Source organism: Neodiprion pinetum, chromosome 2 (assembly GCF_021155775.2).
Source record: "Neodiprion pinetum isolate iyNeoPine1 chromosome 2, iyNeoPine1.2, whole genome shotgun sequence".
NCBI lineage: Eukaryota > Metazoa > Arthropoda > Insecta > Hymenoptera > Diprionidae > Neodiprion > Neodiprion pinetum.
Window position 1 is genome coordinate 8,583,821 of NC_060233.1, and position 24,974 is coordinate 8,608,794.

General features: G+C 39.2%; 1 protein-coding gene across 2 annotated transcripts; it reads right to left on the reverse strand.

Moving 5' to 3' along the window:
• Positions 1–1,012: 1,012 nt before the first annotated feature.
• On the reverse strand, positions 1,013–24,623 carry LOC124211392 (monocarboxylate transporter 9). 2 transcript variants are annotated; one of them, XM_046610424.2, is made up of 4 exons: positions 24,250–24,623; positions 4,788–7,880; positions 3,934–4,219; positions 1,013–3,855 (listed from the first exon to the last, which is right to left on the reverse strand). In XM_046610424.2, the coding sequence occupies exons 2-4, from the start codon at positions 7,131–7,133 to the stop codon at positions 3,665–3,667; spliced, it is 2,823 nt and encodes a 940-aa protein (XP_046466380.1). In that variant the 5' UTR covers positions 7,134–7,880; positions 24,250–24,623; the 3' UTR covers positions 1,013–3,664. The 2 variants fall into 2 exon arrangements, with proteins under 2 accessions (XP_046466380.1, XP_046466381.1); XM_046610425.2 differs by lacking the exon at positions 24,250–24,623 and adding an exon at positions 12,029–13,201.
• Between the last annotated feature and the right edge of the window lie 351 nt (positions 24,624–24,974).

The following is a 24,974-nucleotide window of genomic DNA, read 5'->3' on the forward strand; positions in this document are numbered from 1 at the left end:
TCGGCTAATTGGAAAGTTTTGTAATAACAAGGAAACTTTTAGTTTTGTCCATCGGATTTGAAAACCGCGGAAAAAAATCACAAGAAATCTATCTGAGCGCATCCAATTACTGCCTCAAAAAGCAAACTTTCACGTTTTTAATATTTCGCTTCCGCGTTTTCTATGCTTTTTGATTTCCCTGTGTTCACTGTTATGGCATCTAAGCATTTCGGGTGTTTAATGTCACCTCAATCAATGAATTCGTCAAAAGACTATTAAATTTTATACAAGGTTCGAAATGCTTAGTGCTGAATTTCATTATAGAAGCATATGGAATAAAATATCGTCTAACTTAACAATTATTCAAACATGGGTTATTCTATTATTTCATCTCAATCTCGAATTCACGTTGTGAATCTAAATTCCAAGCATGCTTCACAATTCTAGCGATATCTACTTCAATTATTCGCCTTACAAAATCTTGTGACTGTTTTTATATAGACTGCATACATCTGCATGTCTGAAACTTCGTCGCCGGTAAATACCAAAGCATTGCGTTGAAGTGAAAAGATATAATTTCAAAATATGTCCTTTCAAATTCAAGTCTCATGGAAATTCACACAGAAGTTTCTTTCAATATTAATTGTTTCTTCGCTGCAAACAGTTTCAATTTCTATATCAGGCACCTGCAAAATGAGGAAGAGAAATTGTTAGATGATAGTTTCACTAAGGCATTTTATAAAAATACGCATTCCTTCAAGATTTTTGATGTCGAGGTAGCCTTCCTTCTTTTCTATGTGATCCAATTATCCTTCGAATATAATCGCAATGTTCATATAACCATTCATTTGCCCCGGAGAATTTTTTTTGCCTTGGTTACCACCTGACCAAAATCTAGATAAGTACGGAATGAAACTTATAAAGTTAATTGTAAAGATAAATATAAAGAATATAATTTCAAGGTTATAGATTAGAAATACATAAAGCCATAATTTTTGTTCGGTATATATTGTATAATAGAGAGCGCAAATAATATTGGCAATCGGATGTATTTTTTCCGCTTCTTCTTGTTTTTCCAAACATAATTACAACGTACTTATTTCGGTACGTGTATGTATAACGCGTACATACAATAAAAATATACAGGTTTCCTGTCATAAGAAACTAAGAATTTAAAAGAATCACCATTGTTATTATTATCATCATCACCATTATTATCCTCGTACAACCTCTGAATTTCTGATCAATAATAATAGGCGATAAAAAATGATTGGATCATTGTCTTTTTCTTTCTCCTTCGCGTTATTTTGCTTTGTTAATATGTATATTATAGCTCGGTAACAAAGCAATGCGTTTTAAATTTTAATCAATGCCTCCGGTAATAATAAACCGATGTATATCATGTGTAATGTGTATCTATACTTAAGTAGATTATATAATTTAGTAATTTTCGTAATGTGACTTGATTAATCATGTTACATAGCTACAGCGAATTTTCCTCCTCCTCCTTCTCACGTATCATAATATCTATAGTGATGTATACAATACATAGTATAGTTAATAAACCTGAGATTCAGAAGGGTCTTATATCGATGAAATATCAGTTATCTATCGGCTAACCGTCTACACGCATCACACCATTCGGATTTCGCATCCGCGTTCTCCTGTTTCTCTTTATCTTTTTTCGTGTTAATTTCTCCCTTTTTCTCTTTCTACGATACCTACAATAGCGTACAATACTATCTACGTACTATCTTGATTCCCATTAGTTTACACGTCATGCATCGATTGCAATCTTCAATCCTGCAACCCTTAAATGAATAATATAAAGGAATGAGAAATTTAAGGGTACAAGTACGCAGTATTCGATTGAGGATATGAATCCCTACGCGGTGCGACGAGCGAACGATCGAACCTTGAAAAATTCCCCACTTCGATTTTCTATTCTACGTGGTCACTGGAGCAACTCCTTATACTACTGTTGTGTATTTTTACGTACATAACGTTATAATATCATGTGTACACCTACTCGCTATTATATTAAAAAGTTACCATATGTATGTATATATATGTATATATATATATATGTATACTTTATGAGTAACATGTTATACTTCCAATTTTTTTCGCAATAGGATTGAATTCAATGTGTATGTATTTACATATAATACTATATAAATTTTGTATTTAATTGAATCTTGTAATTATTATTATCATTATTATTATTACTATTACCACTACTGTACGATTAACTTTTCTCGTACATATTCGGAGACGTAAAAAAAAGCCGTAGGCTAGCTAAACGGCTGAAATTGTCATGCATCATTTTTCTTTCACGCTACGTATGTAACAAACTACGGTAAAAAATTCATATCACTAAGAACGGTCTATGAATATAGAAAGGTACGCAATGATGTTTTATGTATATGGAATTGGATATAGGTATGTAATATGGATAAAAGAAATCAAATGAAACAAAATACGAATCGATAACTACGCTATGTATGCTACAAACCCTGTGAGATATATCCATAGCTTTCGTAAGTTCGAATCTATCAAATATTCGACTAAGATCTTAATGTTCAAACGTGTTTTTCTAAGACTTGTTCGTTATAAAAATTGGTGGAAGAAAAATTATTATTATTATCAATATTCTTTTTTTTCCGCGAACGAATACACGTAAATCTAATATATAGATTGTCCGAATAGAAATATATGACATATTGTACCCTATATATAGATTTTTAATAAAATCGGTATTTCGAATGTAGTTAATCAATTCAGAAATCTTGCGTGAAAGCTTCATTATTCTGTATTATATAAATTAATCAGCTACGTAATGATAAATGTTTTTTTTTTCTTGTTTTTGCTTCTTTTTTCTTTCTCTCAAATTATCTTTATTTTTGTTTTTGTTTTTTCATCAGAATATACATATTGTAGTATTGAAATTGACGATAGCAATATCAAGTGAATAATCGCGGACACGGACTAACTAACAAACCGGTCGCGTCGAATACTCGCAAAATCGTCTTATTGTTAATTAAAATTAGGTACACGTATATATTTAGGTATGTATATGACAATGTATTTCGAAACGGCATTATTCGCTTCCATTTCGATATACGACAATTTGAACCAAATACATGATAATATAATAACTGTGATTTACTTTCTTTTCTCTACGTAACGAACGTACAATATGTCTACGGGGTATGTATATAGGCTACATAGAACATTACGTGCAGGTACGCACCTCTGTTTTCATAGGATGTAGGGCGACATTATTATCGAAAGGAAAAGAAAAAAATCATCATCTACATCAGCATACTAGTACGTACCTAAATAATAACAACAATAATAACAGTAATCATTCAGTTATCATCAATTCCGTCTATTACAAGGTTTCCTACTATTATATATGTATACAAATACGTGGACAAAAAATTTTAAAAAATAAAGAAGACTAGGCTTCCTCATTGCTTTGACGACATAGTATCAAGGCTTTTGTGATATTCGTTACATATCACTTCTATAACGAATCGAAAATCTCTACAATTTCGCTCTATGCAGCGATTGTACGTCATGAATCGTGGATCATAAACTGAGAACGCTGCAAATGCATTGTAGAAAAGAAAATAATAAATTAATTGGAACAAAATTACTATATAATGTGTGCTAAGGTGCTCTAAACGCTGTTCATTTTCTCGAAGTCCTGGCTCGTCACTTCGGGAGTAACTTCCTCCCAGCTTTCAGCCTTCCATTCGCGATATTTCTCAATCAACGGTACGATAACTAGAAGACCGCCGCTGAGAGCGATGAAGAATCCGGATAAATAGAAGGAGAGATTGTAAGTCCCCGTGATGTCGTACAGCCAACCTGTGAAAAACAGATTCGAATGAATGTCGATCTTTAGTGTAAAGTAACTTTTGTTTTTGACCTTGTGAAAAAATTTACCAGCAAGTGGAGGACCGATGAGATTGGCGACACCCTGAACGAGCAGCAGAAGACCATAGGCGTTGGTAAACCTTTCCAGGGTGATCAACTCGACGAGGATTATACTGGTGAGGCTGTAATTCGCCGCTATGAACAACCCGAATGCACCGGCTATTGCGCAGAGGCCGTAATAATTGTGAACCACCAGAGGAATCAGCGCGGTTACGGCTCCGCAAAGACCCATACAAACCGCATAAACCAGGGATGCGTTTACCCAAGCACGATCTCCGGCCCAGCCGAGGATTATCTGTAAAACATTAAACCGGAATTACGTACATTGTTTAACTCCGCCAGGAGAGGGATTGGGGAAGTTGGTTTTTGGGATCCGGCAAACTTTAAAAGTAGCCTCGGGTCTTCCAAAGCGTTAAAAGGAACAGAGCTTACACACCATGTGCTTTACCGAAACGCGCTTGGAGACCGGACAGGAAAGTGACTTAATAATTCAAAATTCCCAATTGGGGTTACGACGAAACAAGCTCGGCTGTTGAGACGGAGCAAAAGATTTATTGACTTTTCCGATAAAATGAAAAAAACACAATTCCGGATTCAGAACGGGCGAAATGATTCGTCCAGAGCTTTGCCTCGGCTCCGTGATTGACGGAAGATCAACAGATTCAAATATTCATATACCGTCGGTTCTTATCTACCGTCTGACAATGAAACTGACGATCGTTACTATCGGATAATGGCGGGGAATTGGGTAAATGAATTGAGAGAGCCAACTCTGATTTCAGCGTTTGATTGATCAGTTCAGGACTGAAAGATGGGAAGTGAACGAAATAGGAAAAAAAGATATTGGAATCGAGAGAACCTACCTCGCCAACCATGTTGACAATCCCGATAACGGATATGAGATAGGAGGCATCCTTCTCGCTGAATCCAACTTCGATAGCATTGTCGGTTAGATAAACATAGGGAACATCGTACCAAGTGTATAGCAGGAAATTGCTAATAGCAAATAGAAGAAACCTGGGATCAGCAAAGTGTGAAAAATCAAGCATGTCGACAATGAGATCCCAGAACTCCCAGAGTCCGGCGTACCAGACCATTTTCGTTTTGGCTATGGTAGTCATCGAGTTTCTATAAATGTCAGGACAGCTCGAGGCGCGAAGACGATATCGTTTGATGTTTAGCATGGCTCCTCTGTAGGTAAGACTGTGCCGATGAACCCTGATGTCCTTGAAGTATGCGGTCGGCAGTCTCCGCGAGGCGGTATGATCGAGCATAGCTGCCCTCTGGAAGGGACAATCTGGATGTGTTTTCTTGAGCCACCAGAGATACGCAGCGTCCAAATGATGCCGTTGGTCTTGGTTGGCGGTAGTCTCCTGGTCCCTGGCTGGTTTAGAGTTCTCGGTGACCTGGTCGTGGTGAACGTGCAGGACACCGGTGGACTTGGCCGTCTCTGAGTCCTTTGAGTCTATCTGCTCGTTGGAGCCAGCGACGAACCTTTCCGATGGTACAGTGTCGATCTGCTCGTGAAGTCTGCCTGAATCGCTGAAGCTCCTCGACGATATGAGAAGACTGGGATAGTTCTGTAGTATAACATTATAAACGTTCTTATGGGTGCTCAAAAGTTCGAGCACCTCGAGCGGCACCTTCTCGCCGTTTTTAACGAAGGTCGGCAGAGTGACTAGACTGGAGAACCTCCTTCCATGAGCATCATCCCGTTCATTGTCAATGGAGATGCCGACCGCGCTGGCCGAGGCGAAGTTCCGTTTGAGGTCATGGGAGGTCTGGTTGTTGTTCGGTTTGGCCGAGCTCGACCCAGAGAACGAGTCAGCGCTTGAACTCTGTATCTTGGAGCGTTTTCTCTCGCGGTTTTTCCGCCTCTCGGCGGTCTTCGCCTTGGCCCTTGTCGTCGTCCACTCTAGATCACGCATGAGACACCCGCAGACCGCTAGATTGAAGAAGAGCCCAGCTAGTATAAGAGTCGTCCCGCGCCAGCCGTACTCGACTAGCAGGTACTGGGTCAGCGGGGCGAATATGAAGGTTCCGATGCCGCTTCCGCAGACGGAAAGGCCGGTGGCGAACGAACGTCTCTTGTCGAAGTAGTAGGCGACTATTACGACCGCGGCAACGTAGCACAGGGATAATCCGAAGCCGGCGATAACACCGAAGGTGAATATCAGCAAGCCCATCGAGTTGGTGAATGAGCTGATGACGAAGCCACTAGTAGCGAGTACGCTGCCGGCTATGCTGACCCGCCTGCACCCGTATCTGTCCGTCAGAAAGCTGGCTATCGGTCCGGAGAGCAACGGCATCGCCATGAAGAGACTCCCGATCCATGCGGTCTTCGATTTACCCTCCTCAAAGTAATTCAGGAACTCGACGTATATCACGCCGAATGAGAAGGTGATACCATCGGCGATCAGGTTCACGACGAAGGACGCCGCGACCACGACCCATCCCCAACCACCGTCCGGCGGTCTAGCCTCGGAGAATTGGGCCAAACTCGAATTGTCCTCCGAACTGCTCGAGCTGGATGTCGATATCGAAGCACTGGGGCTAGGATGAGGGTCCTCGGAGCACTGCTTCGAGTCCTTGTTGAACTGGACGTGGTGTACCTGCTTGTCGTCCCTGGGCGATTTACGATTGACCAATTTTTCCGCGCTACCAGCACGCCGTCTGGTTACCGCCCCACTGTCGAGGTACGAACGACTCTTATCATTGCAGATCTTGGCGGCTTCGTCCAGGGATTGGTGACGCGGGCTGAAAACCTCATCCTTGAAGAGACTGTTCGGTCGCTTCGACGAGTTTTGGGCTAATTCCAGCCTCGCTTCCTCCCGGATTATTCCACCTAATTCTTCCAGCTTGACATCGTTCTGATCCAGGATTCCCTCGCATTCGCTGTCGGATGTGACACCGTTCTCGAAACTGTAACGAACCCCCTCATTCTCGAACGGTTTTTCGTTAAGAATCGCCGCCAGATGATTGTCACCGGCGTCGCGATACGCAGGGTCGTTTTCATCCTCCTTTTCATGGTCCACCTCGCTCGGTTCGCTGGAAGCTTTGACATTTCCATTATGCTTGGCCACTTGTGATCGGTAATCCCCGTTGATGGATGCCTCGAGATGATTTTTGGCATTGGGTATACCGTTGTCGTTCGACGAGTCGTAAGATATGGTGTCTGTTTGACCGTTGAGCTGCGTCCAGTCAGCCATGGCAATCGTATCGCAATTTTATTATCACCGTGTGTCTATCTCCCTTTCTGTATATTTTGATCTGTCTCTCTCTCTCTCTTCCAGCACCCTTGTTCCCCCGTCCTAGTATTGTACTGTACGATATTTGGATTAATTCTGTTTTGTCTTCTTTACCAAACTTCTGCTATTATTTTAATACCTTCTACGCACACGGTCGCACGTTAGCACCAAATAATTATCGCACCCGCTTGTCGCGATTAATAATACTTTAAACGATATCGTCAAACCGTATCCGTTTTTTTCCTCTTATTATTCCTACTCATTATCTTCTTCATTCAAAATAAGGCAGTTATATATACCCAGACTTCTTACCCGTTCGGGGGTTAAAGGCAATACGTCAACATCGATTGTAACCGAGAACAGCGAAACTTCATACCATTACTATCAACATTAGGATTACTTGTTCTAGAACTTTAATTTATTCTCTTCTTAGATCTTCCCCTTTATTCTTTCTTTTTATTTAATTTCGTCCTTGATCTAAACAACGGCTGAATCGGCCACTCGTACAACTCCCTGGTGAACTGACGACGCAGCAGCAACAGTGATGATGGAAGTAGATCCTGTATTTGGCTCCCGCCACCATCGCAACTGCAGACCCCGACGTTCTCGGACCCACGACGAGTCGTTCCAACGCCCACGTCCTCGAACCAATTTCTATCCCAGGCACCCATACGGCGGACAATACTTTCGCTTCTCTGCAGACGTGCACTGAAATAAAACAATAATCGTATAACGCCTTAACAATATTTCAAGATTCGATTCGAACAAAAAACCGCGACTCTAACGTGATATTTTTACTGAATCGTATTCTTATCTACAGGTATAAGCCTAACGTTACATGCAAACCTCGAGTTGGATCCGAGGAACGAGCTGCAGGGTAAGTATCCAATAAAATGTTGATAAAACTGTGTCTGCCTCATCGTAATAAAATTTCAACACTGTTGGTTCCGAGTCAATCAGCGTATAATAAATCCAACAGCCTAATCTAATCCCAACCTCACTTTCTCTCAGTCTATTTCTACCTTTTTCCTTCCTTGCTAAAAGATCAATAAACCATAAGGTAGTATCTATCCATTTCTATTTGTACACCGCCCTTCGTCTCGCTCGGTATTATAGTGGTCAGGCACATGTAATCCGAGCGATTCTAACGATCTACAGATTCCTTGCGGTCATGGTCGGTACCTACCGACATAAATAAATATCGAGATGTCCACCGTGCAAGCACGCATCGGTCTTGTAGGTTAGATGGAAAACCGGCATTGGCGATTTAGACAAACTTTAACATTTCGTTATAAACGCTTCTGCGTACGTTGGATATACCTGAAAAAGTCGTCATACCGCTAAATAATTATAACGCGTACAACAAGAAGGCCGCCGTTATTATATCGTTTAGAAAAAATTTCTCAAGGAGCTATAAGCACACACCATGAGAAACGAGACGTGCGATCGTTAGTGAGCAAATTTCAATCAGTAATATACTAAAAAGAGTTCCTACAGGTGGAATCGAACATCTGAGATCGTATTTATACATATATATATATATATAATTATACATATACATATGGGGACGAAAATAAATTTGGATGGGCACTCGGGTCGCTGGCTTTGGACCAAAAGGCACCTGTATACCTAAAAAGTATAAGCAGCCGCAGGTGTATAATAATAAAACGTTCTTATTGTTTCGGAACTCTTAACCAACACCAATTACTTCGCTCCGGTCTTACCAAGGTCTTTTATCGCAAATACAGAATAACACAATTATAATCAATTCACAACGAAATTCCACTACAGAACAAATTCTATGTCAACGATGAACGATAAGCTGTATTTTATTATAATCTCGATCGCGATATCCCCGCAGGTACATATGATACATGGTACAAGTAACAAGTTTTAATGATTTACACTCTCTCAGCGATCTTTGCATTGATTGCTACCAAGAACGGTTCTTCGGTTGAAGACCTTGGGGACTCATTTCCGCAGGTATTGACAAGTATTCCGCATTCCTCCCTAGAGATTGGACGAAGACACGAAACAAATCGACAAATGAGAATACCATCTAATAGCAGCACGATCCTCTCCCTATTTACGTCAACACGCAAGGGATGATAACAGTTATGAAGGAAAAATGAACAGATGCTGTTCTTGCGAGAACCTCTACGGTACCTTATGCGAATAAATATTGTACGAACATTGCGATTACACATGCTTATTCTCCGAGTGTTGATTCACAACTATATGCACCTATGTATAAAGTAAGTGGACGATAGATGTTCCGGATAGTATGGTCAGTCAGTGGTTGCGGGTAGTTAGAGTTGGCGATTGTAAGCGGACTTCATTGTGATTGAGTTGCTACCAATTTAAGGATTTAACCATTCGGGCTGCAGACTCAACACGGACGTACATTGCAAGCCTCACGCCATCTTGACGTCGGTATCGTACTCCTTAGATTTTACCTCCTCTTTATGTCATATCTCATCACGTCACAAATTCGTCCGATAATTAACCAGAGGTCTTTCCTTATGTTTTCAAGATTCAATTTTAAACTGAGTCGAATCTAATTTTGTTATTTAATTAGTCCAACCTTCAGCAGTAGATTACTCTTGAAAATATAGCTGTAAAAAATGTCAGCAGCTGTGTCATTTAAATTTCGACTCTGCGCACGAGGCTGGTTAAAAGTTCCAGCTAAATACTTCCGGTCACGAAGAAGATCGACGGGGTAATTCCTCGATTACTATGACGGCAAATGCTTGCTTGACTCAACCCACGCAAGTGTGATGAACATTTAGGTATTAGTCATTTGACGATACGCACAAGCCTTGCTTCCTGTTTCCAAAATCCTATATACGTCTACATACCTATTTACTCTCTATAGTTTCCAAAATTATTAAAATCGTACCGAATCAGTCGAGCTTTGGACAATCTCTTGTCTACCAGAGTTTATGATGACAAGCTACATGCTTAGAATAGCAGACACCGAAGGAAAATAGTACCTATTGCAACTATCTCGATCGTTGGTAAAGTGAAGTGAATATATGAGAAATCGAAAACCGAATACTCGAGGCTAAACAACCAGGCTTGAAATGACGATTGCAACAACTCGTCCCTAAGTCAAGATCTTAGTACCAAACATAAAAAGACTCCAAACGAACCATATTCTCTCTATCTATAATTCAAGTCTTCGCGTACCGTTGACCATTGGCCTTGAAGTACCACGTGGCGAAAAGCCAAAGATAACAAAGTAAGTATCAGTCGGCGTCAATAAGATAATGTCGAAGACAATGTCCTACATTGGGTTCACACGTCTGCGCGACGAAACAAAAGAACCTTACTGTCATAGTGCCTGAACACAATCTAAGCAAAATTTCTTATTTCTACGAATATATGAACAAAATTCTATGGCAAATGGTTTCCGATGGTTCTGTAAAGAGCAGACGAAACATACGCGTAAAAGAGAGTCAGCCGGCCACAAAGTCCGGTTATAGTTCAACTTCTTCCACCTCTAGACATGGTCTCTCTTGGTCTCGGCGTTGATCGAGAAACGTGGGGATTTGATATGATTCGTAGAGCCGTTTCATATCGCGTCAAATACAACACCAACGATAAAGCTTCTTATCATAAGTGAGAAGACATATTTCGAGAGTACTCCACGGAGCTGATAGTATCAACGTCAGCGCGTTCGACTTGCCGCGTACGACAAACGATCTTTTAAAATTATCTGCGCTGAAAGCGTACTATTACGCATATAAATGAATCTCGTCACCGCCATTGCAATCATCAGTATCAATCGATAAACTACGCTCACGTGGTGCCGTAATTAACACAACAAGCCGCAACTCCTTACACATGCACGATTGATCCCAGACCTCAATAATCAATAATTTTCGTAACCAATCCAACCTCCCGATGTGTTCGAGAGAATATCGAGTCAACGAATAAGGTCAGGTTGCCTTCCGATGCATTAGGTTAATTCTTGAGAACAGGAATGATCGCAATATGCTCGAGGCATTCGGCTTTCACGGTGTCGTCTCGCTCTTCGAGATAAGACACGCGTAGACATTTGATATCGGAGATCGCGACGATGCTTCCTTCTTGAAACAAGCCGTGTGGCAAACTGTTGCAAGTCGTTCGGTGAAACCTTCCAGAGTCTGCATATGAGGATATTTCGAAAGATCGAATGGTGCGAAGAGTATCTTACCTCGATCGAAATACACAAAATATCAGTTGGTACTGTTAGTAAGAACGTTTGGCATTGCCTACTTTACCGAAACAAGAAGATTTCCGAAGTCAGCCAAGTCCTGTTCAAATATACTTTTCTGTGATCAACATTCGTTCTGCGTCGTGTTTGAATTATGTTGATGATTATACTCACGAGCTTCCAGACGTAATGATAACCAAATCAACACTATCATTTCAATTAACATGTTCGAAGAAATCGTGTCAACGACTTTCAACTTCCATCACGCATTATCCGTTGATTACCCTAAAGTTACGCCTTTGCCTTCTGTCAGATGCCGAAACAGTGAAGATGAGGATATTTTCGCGAACAGTTTACCAAAGACGTGAATTCGTGTATACAAACACATTACGCTGTCCTCTTATCGCGATAACAAAACGAACCAACAGTAGCGGCAGACAATATCGTCACCTTTTATCAATCCGTCGGTCTCCCGGCATCGTGAAAGAGAAGTGCCAATGGTTTAGCCGCCGGTACAGCACACGTTCGGATAATATACAAGCTTTCTCGCGGAGGTCAAATATTTGTCGTGGGGTGTTCGATTTATCGCGAGGAGAAACCCTTTTATTTGATAATTAATAATGAGAGTTTGAAATTGAGTGAAAAAAATTCAACAAACCATTTCTCGTCGAGTGCACGTGCTATCAAAGTCGGTGATAATAATTTTCCTGAGTCTCTCTTCAGGGCTGCACGAATCGGGGAATGAAGACTGTTCGGAACTCGCGATGCTGCACACGCGAATCAGATCGCCAAAAACCAGTATCCTCCGTGCAGGTTACGACGCGTTTGCTAAATGCCGAGGGTGAGAGGGTGGCGGAATTATTGTTCAGGGGAACTTGTCCGATCCAATTTCAACGGACAACTAATAAACATAAATAATAAAACATCTGTTGTTGCAACATTTCAAGTTAGATCCACCGTCCTGCAAAATACACAATCCGATTCGCATAACTTTAACACTGCAAACATTATGGGGCAGCAGCAGCAACAGCAGCAATACTTAAATTTGATCAAAACCCGTCGATGCAGCAGTTGTCGTGGTGAATCCGTAACTGTTCATAGATGCATCGCGATGCGCGTATACGGTACGTAACGACAATAATCACTGCCGCAAGGTAGTCCGATGTCTTATACATGCGAAGCACTTGAAAAGTTGGTATAAGGTAACTACTGTACGGTTATAATCCTTTCACGAAACTGGTTACAGTCGGTAGAATGTTTATGCCGTAAGTCGTTGGGCAGAAGAGGTTGCGTCTAAGCTTGCCAAAACTTTACTCTGCCGGGTGTATCGTCTCCTTAGAATGGGACCACAAGGTCTACCAAAGGTGCCTTACTCCAACTTCTGCACTTGGTAAAACGATTTCAGCGACCGGTTGAACCAGTTAATAATACCGATACTTCTTCACCTTTGCGTCAACATGCAGATGCCGTTACGTCGAGTTTAGACAACGAACGATTGTGCACATTGGATCTTTTACGTTTGTATACAGTCTGACAACACGGAGCGTTCTTTTGGAAGTGAATTCTTGTTTCAAGTCTGCTCACCAACGGGACTTCTCTTTCTTGATTTTCGAAATTTTCTTATCGAGTAGAATCGCCGGAAAATACGTCACACCTCACACGCCCCGTCCCTTCGTTTTTGCAAATCGGAATTGGGCAGGAAAATCGTAAACAGAGTCGTCTCAGAGACGGTACGAAAGTTGCGGTTACGGCGCGCGAAGAAAGTGAACACTTGTCAGGACTGCGCGGCGAATACTGACACTCGTTGGATTATAGCCGAGCAGCGCACGCGGCCGCGCGAGCGTTCACTCGCTTGCACTCGCTTCTCAATCGCCCCACTTCTTCGCGTCGTTCTTCGATCCGCCGAAGTAAAAGCGCGTGCACGTTCACGCGTCTGCGCATCCTCGTTGCGCATCTCCAGACGCGGGAAGCTAAGCAGGATGGAAATATTCGAATCTTTTGTAAGAAATCGACGTGTGAAAATCGATTCTGATAAAGATCGTGTTGCAAATTCATGTTTTCATGACACGTGCCCCAAAAAAGCCAAACTCCAAACTAAGCGAATGATCGAAACGTAAAGCCAAGCGAATAACCAAAATACAAACCCTAAGACGGCCCCGCAAATATTGGCCGAATTAAGTGCGGCGTTATCGCACTCGAATATTTTCACGTGCCTCGGTATAATAAAATTTTTCATCGTCATGTTGCCTTGGAACCCGCAACCCGCAACACGGAAGTACGTAAAATAATCGATTCCAGCCTATAAAAATCGATCCTCGCGAAAATCAAATGGTGGAGAATCGGTACAAAACATCGATTCAGAATCGAATATTCCTAATTAGCAGGGTGTCGGACGGGGCGAAGTTTCTTCCCATGGTGAAAAAATTGGTGAATTGGCCAGAGGCATGGAGTTCGGGAATTTACATCTATTATAGATAACGATTAATTTGATTCAATTACTCTTTGCTTTTACCAATTTTTTTTATGGAAATTTATTCCGCCCGACGTCAACCCTATGTGACAAGCTTTTCGTTAACCACGATTATATCTCGAGAGCAGATAAACCGACTAACTTCAAATTTGGATAGAATATTCTTGAGTAGTTTATCCTGTCGGCCTCGACTTCATGTTTGGAAGAAGAATAAAAATGAAATGTAAAACCGCCAGTTAAAGTTAAGGTTCAAATTTTTTTTTTAAACTTCCCAACTTTTTCTTATACTCGCCGGTAAGCAATATTCGATGATTATAAGACAGTCTGATATCCAGATTAAGAGAATAATTTATCCAAGAAATCTGTGTTAAAAATTTGAGATGAATCTGTGATTGAAGAAATAAACGGTAAATTTTACTTCACTGTTTGTATTGAAACAAAAAACATTGTTACATTTGTCATGAATTTTTTATTGTTTGATTAGGTTAATAAACACGATATTGTTTACGTAAAGAATATGAGGCAGCAGCAAACAAATAAACACAGTTTCACTGTTGTCGCAATGTAGCTTCAACATCATTTCTTATTTCGTGTACAAACCGTGTGAAATGTGTAAAAACAAAATTGTAAGATCTGCAACAACTTGGACTTGACACTTCAAGTACTGTGCCACCGTATGGTATGTATAATTTATATCATTATACATATAATGATTCACGATAATCCAGTGAATTATACAATAATAACAGAATTACATTCGCTGTACTTCCTTTACAGCCATAATCGGTTTCGCCGTTCCTCGGTTCATTGCTGATTCACGTCCGCAAAAAAACCATCCATGGTATTCCCCAAGTTGTACCAAGGCCGTAAATTCTAAATCCGTCATTTCCCCAAGAGGCTGAAACTAGCAACGTTAACGTATCGAAACGTTAAATCAAAAAAATGATATTTCGTACATTTGGAATAACTGAAAAAGTTGAATTTACAAAATCCGAGTTTGTCGATGCTGTATCAACGGTTTGTTAAATTTCAGGTAATCCCAGGACTTTTTCTACGGGGACATCATTACGATAATGGTGCAAACTTCAGCCTGATATTTCCCCTGAACCAGTTCCAACTTTGCGATTGATAATTTCGGGCATTCCGAGATTCCTCTGAACAGTAACTACACCCTGGACAACCAGTTCGAGGATAACGAACCCTATTGTTGATACAATCATCGGAAGCAATGACTTTGGCTCGTTGTATTGTAGATAGAAACGCGCAGTATGCAACATTTGATTACCGTACCTTATCCCCGGCAGCAGCAGCAACTGCATCGCTTGGTAAACGGACGTAAAGACCAGAGTTCAATCAAGAACAAAAGCTGATTACACTATCTCTTTTGGCAGATAAGACACGAGTATACTATTGTTTATTTGTTTGCATGTTATGCGTAAGTACAGAGGTTGTAGAAAAACAGAGAAAATCGCTGAAAAGCCGATTTTCAAATTAACATAAAACGAATTCAGCGTATCATTCCAGCGTGCGTTATTACTACGTAGACAGATACATCCAAGAGCTAGTTTTCGTTAGACGCACGCCCTCTCTTTTTCAACTTCCTATCAGCAGACGCTGTTGGTTAATCTAATTCTCTAAAATTCACATCATTCTTTCGTCGAATCATTAAAACATTTCCCGAGTAAGTAGTTACTCGCAACTCGAGTGTGGAATAACCGCTTGACATCCATCGTTCGCATTAAGTACGCCTACGAGGTCGTTCCTACAGCAGTTGGCACGATGATACGAGTAAAAGCTGCAGATCATCAACTCCAGTCGGTAATTGAATTACCACGAATATTAGTGTATAGTATAAACGTCGAATTGTGAACCGTCGATTATCATAGTTTAAACACGGATTATCACGGTTAGGAATAAAATAACAACTCTAATTTCTCTGGAAGCTGAATCTCTACCAATTTACAACAATTTTTACGCAGTAATAATACAACTCTAAGATATACAGAAGTCGACGAGATTCCGATGTATCATAACGTTAATGATTCCATTGCCCAAGGCAATCCGGGAATTACGAGTTAATCAAATTTTGTTCTTGTTGGGTCTGCGACTTTTACGTATTAAATTCTCTGATACGAAGGCTGAACAGGATTCGTGATGTTGGAGAAAAAATTGAAATCGGTCTAATCCGTCCTGCATTATATAAAACGCGTTTTCATGATGAGATAATATTCAACTAAAGATCTTTGTAACCTGCCATTACTTACATTGTATTATCATGTAATGCAACCTACCCTCGTCGGATAAAAATAAAGTACCTGAAGATAAAACAAGGCAATTACTTCATCGGCGATAGACTTCATCGAGTACATAGTTTTCAGATTCCGCAAGTTCAATGATAAAATGGTGATCCGGATCCTCCTACAAGGAAATATAATGTTTTTCCTTTTTTTTCTCTCCTTTGAACTTACCATTTCTCTGGTTTCAGTGAAAAAAAAAAGGCAAGTTATTGTAACCACCCCGAGGATGAAAAGTTGAGTTCTTACTAGATCTCAAAGTTTAAAGGTCTATAGAATCAACTCTATTGGCGATCCAATATGGTAGGAAAAAAGTCTAAAAAATAATCCGATTTTGGTAGAAATCGATAGGCGGAGCTTTTTTGAGTCACCGATAACGAATCCAAGGTCAGAGTTCGAAAATTTATGATGATGGATCCATTACAGTGGTTCGGAATAAAAAAAAAAAAAAACTCGTCATATTTTCATGTAACATGGTATTCGAAGGCTTTAAAATCGGTAGTCACGAATCTCAATTTGTAGTTCGAAATTCTAATTTGATATTATTATTTATTTTTCTCTATGAACTTGGAACCTGCAGTGTGAGAAGGGGAAGTTCAAGGACTGGCTCATGGCCAGTTTAAGGTCGCTTATGTCGCTTATTACAGTTGATACTGACCGATCCTTGTGCAAACCTTCACTTTTCGTAACTTTGCATGGGAGGTGGTTTATGCCTCTGTATAAAGTATAACGCTATATATCATTGAATTCACTGTCAAGGAAATCTATAAAAAAGGCTAAGAAAAAAGTGAAAAAATTTATTCCTTCGAAGACTCTCGAAAAATTGATAAAATGCCTTTTGCGATGATAGTGGAGAACCCGAGACCTTGTTAAAAATCGAAAAATTTAAGTACGTTTGAAATTATTTCTTAAAAGTCAGCACTATTCTTTTAAACAACCGAAGAGGACAGCAACGAATAAACTCGAGGCTAAGTTTGTTACTCTGTACATATATAATAACACTGTTGTATATATTATGCCGAATATTATCTGGGCCAGGCGTTTCTCGGGTCACCGAGAGGTCTAAGCGTCTCTTCTAGAAGATATGCGACGTATCGTATTACATCGGTCATAAGTATTATAAAAGATTTCTTCTGTACTATACTAGGTGCTCGTTAGAGGTGTGATAGAAAATCTTGCAAAAAAAAAGATGATAGAAAAATTACGGTATTTTTGTACACGACGCTTTAGAAGTAATTATTATTTTACGACATCTTATATGAGAGATGCTTGAAAATTCTTATGTAATAATATTTCCTCACTTTCAAATAATACACGTGACGATTAGTTTCCACAGTTATCGCATACTATAAATTAAACATCAAAGCTTATACCCGTGACGGAAAATTCACGTAACGATTGTAAATTCTTAGAAAAAAAAAAAAGAAATAAATAAATAAAACTCTCAAATTTGTGAAATGTCAACTCTTCGGTATACTCGAAACTTTTTACCGTAGTTTAACATGCATAATCAGAAAAATTGTTCTCATTCTCTCTTATGTACCGCAGGGGTAGAAAAAATTTCTAAGGTTGAAAAACTTGTAGATAAAAATCCATCGAATTTCCAATAAATTGAATACTTCGCCCAAGATCGTCACAGCACGTATCCGTTTCAAACAAGTTCGAGATATGGTCTAAGGTCGAATATCAATGTCGACGATGCGTATAATATATATGCATATATATATATATAACCAAGGGAAGTTGTGCTTGTATATTTTAAGAATGGTCAGTATATGGCGAGTCTTCTACCAGCCCAACTTTTGTTGACCTTTCATACGCACAGACAATAATTGGACATGAATAAAAGCAGTTAAGCTTGTCTTGCGTCAGCGCCATTCAGAAATACTTAAAGATTTCAAGCTCTAAGGCTGTCACAATATTATTATAACCAAACGCCAACCTCCCCTTCAATTAAACTTATTATTATTGTTTTTCATCATTTTATTTCTTCGTATTGTTAAATTACTGCCATGTTTGATGTTATTGTTACGTTTATTATTGCCATAGATATTATATACCTGAAATCCGGTGTTATGTAAGGAATGTTGAATAATCAACAAACGGAAATTTTAATATACAATGGATGAGCGATAATTGCGATTTTGCGTAAGATGGATGCGAATGAAAAATAAAACAATGTGGTTTCAAGAGAAAAAAGGGGGGAGAAAAAGACGTCAAGTACCGCACCGCAGTGCTTCCGCGTTTTTGATTACATTCTAGGTGGATCGACGAATGAATGCTGATCAAAATTTGCCGAGAGCTAGGCGGGGTCTCAATCAGGCCAAAACGCCGGAACCAATTATGTAAGGTCCAATTTATGCACAGTCTGACCTAATCACAGTAATTCACACGTTTTGTGTACGTGCAGGGCGGGCCAGAATAAAAAAAAAAAAAAAAAAAAAACACGGACCGATTTAAAACACTGATAAAATCCGAACGCGTTGGAAATTAAGTTGAACGTTCTTTAATAATTCTTCTAATTTCAAGTAAAAAAAAAAAAAAGAAAAGATTTTAAAAATCCATCGTCGCGTTTGGATTTTATTCGTGTTTTAAATTGGTTTGGTTTTTTCGCCCACCCTGTATGCATACGTATTTATGAATTAGCGCCGGATGATTATTGTTTCTTTAGTGATTTTCCATAAGCTTTATAGGTTTATAGCTTAATTTATTTTTCCATCTCTTTCCTATTCTTCATCTTTATACGAATATAATTACGTCGTTATACGAAAAAATACGTCGTATGGAAGATTTAACAAAAACTTCTGCCGCATTACTTCACTTCACCAGCTACATTGAAATTTCTTATGAATAAAAACGAATGGAGTGATTTTTCTGCATCGTAATTTCTCCTTAAAGTATTTCTTTATTAGTGAAAAAAATTTATCAAAAAGATTCATAGCGTAGGAAAACGAAATTTCTTTTTTCATACAAATTGCTGATTACAATCCTACAATCTTTCGTACAATCGAAATTAAACCTCTTTTCCAAAGTAGATGTTCTACAACTGGAATAAGTTATCAATAGTAAACTGTACATCAAAGACATTCAATGTTGCTGAATTTTATTAATTTCAGGTATACCCATCTTCATCCTTCACGTACTTTAAAATTCGACAAAAATTATGAGGACTACGAACTTTGCTTAAAAATCGATTCACATATCCGTTAATTGATACAGTCTTTTTTTTTTTTGCTTCAATCAAAGAAGCGAAAAAAATCCCGAAGCTTCAGAACTCCGACTTTTATAGCGGACTTGAATTGAATCAATTTATTTCTTAAACATTTATCATAATTTTACAAAAGTACCGCATAGCGTCGTCGTGTAAAAAAAAAAAAAAACCCTTATCAACGAGCAAACACATTATGCGACGTTGAATAAGATTTGTATGCCATAGTTAGCTCCGCGCCATCTAGCCGAACCTTTTCTTATCTTGCTTTTAAATCGCCGCGTTTTTTCCGCACCGTACTTACCGATCGCAGGTAACGAAGATCAGAAGGTGCACCGACTTAAATTTAGGTGAAATAATATTCCCTTAGAACAGAAAATTTTTTTTTTAACATAAATATATGTTACATAATCTATAAATTACAGGTACAATATGATAACTATCAATGAGTTTAAAAAGATGCCAGTATTCCAAGCATTTCTAAAAAGCTTGGATCGTTCCAACGATTTCAATGAACTAGTTCTCATCTTGATCGCGAATGCTTCCTCTACAAATCAATAAAGTCATATGTTCTATTAAGCTTTTTAGTTGATCAAAAGAACAGGATTAATAAAATAATTATGAGTAATGAACAGCAAACCATTGCCTTGATAAAAAATACTCCATCCTTACCCAAAAGTTGATTTTGTAAATTTGCAGAGAATTCATTTACCGACAAAATGAGCCCTACTTCATTGAAATCGATGTCTTGTTAGTGACGATTTTTTAAATTTCTTTACCAAATTAAGACAATATTTTTATTACCTAAATTCAACTCGATTCACTTTCGAATCATCGTTATATCACACTTCTATTTTTACAGCTGTTTGACCGGACCGTACGCTTGATACGTCCTTAAGACTATCACCGATTTTCCATTTTCATTAAAATCACTTTCTTTTTTTTTTTTTTTTTTTTTATTGTACAGAAAAATCGGATTGGCTGAATAATTCGAAATCCTGATATTACCGCGAAATATTTACGCGTCAACGCGCGATTGGAAGACCTTTCTGCTGCTCGCGTATTCTCACGCTTGTTTTATAGACAGTACAACGTGCGTGTGACTGACCTAAAAATATTGCGAGCCCAAGTTTACTCGGTCTTAAATACGAGACCTCTGCTCTGCAGGTGACGTCAATCCTCGGGGGGGAAAAAAGATGAACAGTTGCGTAGTTTTTCGAATTTCTCATCGTTCTATGTTTAGTCTTTTCATAATGCTATTTTTATTCTCTCACAATATTGAAGTTCCAATAAAAACTAAATTGACAAAAATAAAACAATGTTGAAATCCCGAAGTTTAAACGATCAAACTGACGTTGACTGGGGACTGAATTTGTGTTAATAGAGTTTCTCCAACTTTAATGAATTAATGCTTGTTTTTTCACGAATTATCGATTATCTTAATCCTCAGAGTCACACATTATTGTACCGAGTCAACTTTTGTAACAAGATAGTATTCTATGGCTTTTGGAGTTGGCGATTACGAATCTGAAATCAGGTTACACCAAATTTTCTGAATTGGATTCGTCATACTGAAGTCGTTTTGAAAAATTGTACAAAATTCAAACAGAGTCGCAAAAACTGTAAAAAAAAACCGCGTGTCGTTGAAAGTGAGAATAATTACATAAAAAATCGCGGGCCCAATCCGAGAGGTCAAGGGTCAGACCCAGGCCGAAGTGTTATGGAGTGCCCCGTATACATTTCCCATCAACTCCCAATTTCCCATCGTTCTAATAAAAAGCTAGCTTATTTCTCCCAAAACGTTTGTTTACTCGTAGGTATACAATATGAGACTACAGTCAGCAAAACAGTCATCCCAATGAATGATTGAACAACTATACACTGAATTAAATCTAACGGTATTTATAATCACTAGACAGAAGCATTCGCTTGAGATTCGTAAGTTTGAAACATCTTTTTACGACGATACATGTTCGTATCGGTAAAATTAGGTTCAACTTCACTGTTCAGACTTCTATCGATCTGTATGCAGATACACCTCGCAACTTGTAGGAACTACATGAAGAAAATATTTGCGATCTAATCTAACACAAAATCTTTCTCTCGCATTCCCTCGCCGTTTCTCTTTCCACCTCTATTTATAGAGGCGGTATGATCTACGCATATAATCCAGTATTTTTCCACTTATAATTCGCCGAAGTTGCGCACCCCGTTGTATTATATTCACTTCAAATTGTAGTACAGAGATGAAGTGGGGCTTTAAATTGTGAGACTGGTTGTTTTCTTCATAGTACCGGTTTTTCACGAACAATAACTAGCTGAATAAATGTGAATAATAACACGCAAGACGAGAAATAAATAACAAAGTGCGTAAAATCTCGAGTGAAAATCCATACTGTTAAATGCATAAATTACATTGAAACTGTAAAATATTTTTAATGACAAATAAAACTGAATAATCGTTTCACAATCTTTGAAAACAAAAATATATATTTTTTGCTTTTTTCCTTGTGGGAAAAAACGGGTTTTGCTCTTTGAAATTTTACAAGTCCTCGACAAATAAACCGGAATATAATGAAAAATAGTTATTTTTGTAGAGAATTAAATGCTCTGCGAAAAAAACTCTGATGCATAAAATTCACATGTTAACTAACGTTCAAAGTTTAATCAAATTCGTTAATTAATTATCATCATTTACGAATTTTGTGTATCAGCTGTTTTTTGTAGAGCGTTCAATTTTCCATTACTTTCGGTATATCTCTCAACGACTTATAAAATTTCAAAGAGAAAAAAAAGTTTTTCCCACGTTATTTCCACAAGATACTTCGATCGCAAAGCGGACTATCTTAGAGTTGATCTAGAGAGCTCAAATTTTCAGGGAACTTTCTTTGATTAATTTGTAAGCGTTTAAGCCCCTGTGAGCGTAAAAATTAATAAACAACCTCACTAAGAACCACTCTAACGTACAAGCCCGAGCAAGCTTGCTGCACCCGATGATAAGCTATTACTCGTTCAAACAATGTCCATCGATAAAATTACACCACATCATATCGATCAGTTCCCGGTATGCGATGCAGTTGTCTCAGCGTCATGCGTCAGGGTGGTTTAATTTCGTTTAAATCTACCTCGGCGCCTCGTCGATGGGTATTTTTTTTATCTTTTCCCCCCTTTTCGTCGAGGGAATATTTCCGGAAAATTCAATAGATAATAATTATATAAGGAGTAAATAATCCATCGACATAATCGCTTGTCGTCCGCCAAATTTTCGTCGAGTCACTTGTGCGCACAAGTATTTAACAGAGAAATGGCATAGGTAAACGTTGAGAGTGAACAGAGTAAATAAATGCCGACCTTGACATAGAGTCAGAGCATGAAAACGAACGTGTTTAGTTATACACGTTATAAAAAATAATGTAATCGCGATTGACGCGAAATGAGAAAAATCAAAATACTACACGTTTTTATTCGACTATTCGTCTCTAAATATGAGTGTGATTTGTTTTATTACGGTTTACTGAATTTCAGACAATTCCAAAATAGCGGAATGACCGTTTTTCCTCAGTATGAATCGTTACGATAACGTTACTAACTTCAATATGATGAAATTTACCCGTTTAACAGGACCCGTGTTATACCACCGATCAGCTGTGAGGGTAACGACTTATTTACAAGCTTGTATCGCGACAATTGACACTTCGCACGCGATCTTACTCGTTTACAAATACACACGAGTCGGAGTTGACCAATTATCAGACAATCGAATCGACTAACTGAGGCAAATAGACCAAAGGCCACGCAATATTGCGAATTCGGAGTTCAGCACGAACTATGTTACCTAGAAACATTCATGAGGCTGAAGTTATTAACGTTAACGTAACGATACATCAGGAGAGAAAAAGTCACTATTCAGTATATATTTTGTTTATAATGGTTTACTAAGAACTTCGGAAAGTCTCAAAGGTGCGAATTAGAGATTTTCCCTAAACACGCATCGTTACAGTAACGATACTAGCTTCATCCTCGCAAACGTTTTGCATCTGCTCTGCTGAATCATTGCCTCCTGGCCGCGTGTCGACACATTTAAAATCAGAGAGGAATAGAATGCTATAAGTAGATTTCGACGATAGTGTACAGCACGCTCATAGTTACAGTGGGATCGTTGGTGAAAATTTATAGTACTAAGAATTTTTACAGAAATTTAAACATTTCGTATTATTTAGTAAATATGTATACTTTAATCATAATAAATTGTTAATTTTCTTTAAAAATTGTCGTACATTGTAGATTTATTATTAAAAAAATACAAGTTTTCACGAGAAACTATGAATACTTACAATTTTGTACACGAATAATTATTTTTACAAAATCTTACGAAATGTCCCAATTTCCCTAAAATTGGTAGAAAATTGTAGAAATAATTTTCGTCAGGGTTTTGTGTGATTTTCGCAGCACGAATGTCTCGCTAAATATATTCCACACAGGTGTTCCACAACGTGTGTTCCCGCATGACTGCGAGAGTGTGTGGTAAATACGTTGTATTAGAAAGCCGCTCAGCTGCTCGAAGCGCGGTTTACTTTGTTTATCTCAACATACATACACGCAGCACACGTAAGCAACGGTAGACTTATCGATTTTCAGCATCATGCCGTGGTACACACATTAATTATCCGACCGGCTTAATACGTTTGATAATGTGATATTGTAATTGAGGATATCGGTCGGATTGTAACAACAGGAACAATTTCGGCTCGTTAAGGGTCAACAATGAGCGCACCTTGCAGTCGCGCGACACGCGCTCGCTGTGTACATACATACGATGTATGTATTTGCATGCATACATGGATTATCTAGTATTGCAACCCGCTAGTAGGGCGATATCGTAAAATATATGTGATCCGATTACTTACCGCTGAAATAGAACCTCCTTGACCGGATGCTAAAAAACAGTCGAACCCTGCATGTTAGCCTCGTAAAATATGCAGCCTCGTAAAGGGCGAAGGAGAGGGGATTTTGAGCGACTTGAGAGGGCAGCTAATAACGCGTGAACGACCGAAGGACACCGCGAGATCCCGATGTATAATAAAAATATAAAATGTGTAAATTGAGCGCGACGCTTTGTCAGAAAAGGTCGTGCTCGCCGAAAGTAGAAGGCGGACTCTCGATCACAGTAGGTACGAGTAACTAGAAAACAAAACGATATCGCGTCTAGTGTGTTATACCGGCGATACGTGGCACATCAACAATACGTACGGAGCTGGCACGAAGGCTGACTGCAGAGACCTGAGACGTTTCACGATCGGCGAATATTTTCATCAGAGGGCGAGTTTTCGGAGAGTGCGCCTGCGCCGAACCGCAACTCTCCTCCCGCCGACGCCGTTATCTATCCCCGCCACTCTGCTTGCCCCTCGTCGAGGGCGCTCGTCTCTACACCAGACTCACACCTCACCTCGCCGCCCCATACCTGCCGCGCCTTGAAGCCGGCTGCTGTCGCGACGATGAGTTGCTAGCGGCAACAACGATTGTATGCTTTTCCTGGCCCACGTTGCAGTTCAATGCGGTGGCTGCGCACCGTGCCGTGGCGCCTTTGTCAGCCCAATTGAATGCCTTCGAGATTGGACAGAGGACAACTTTA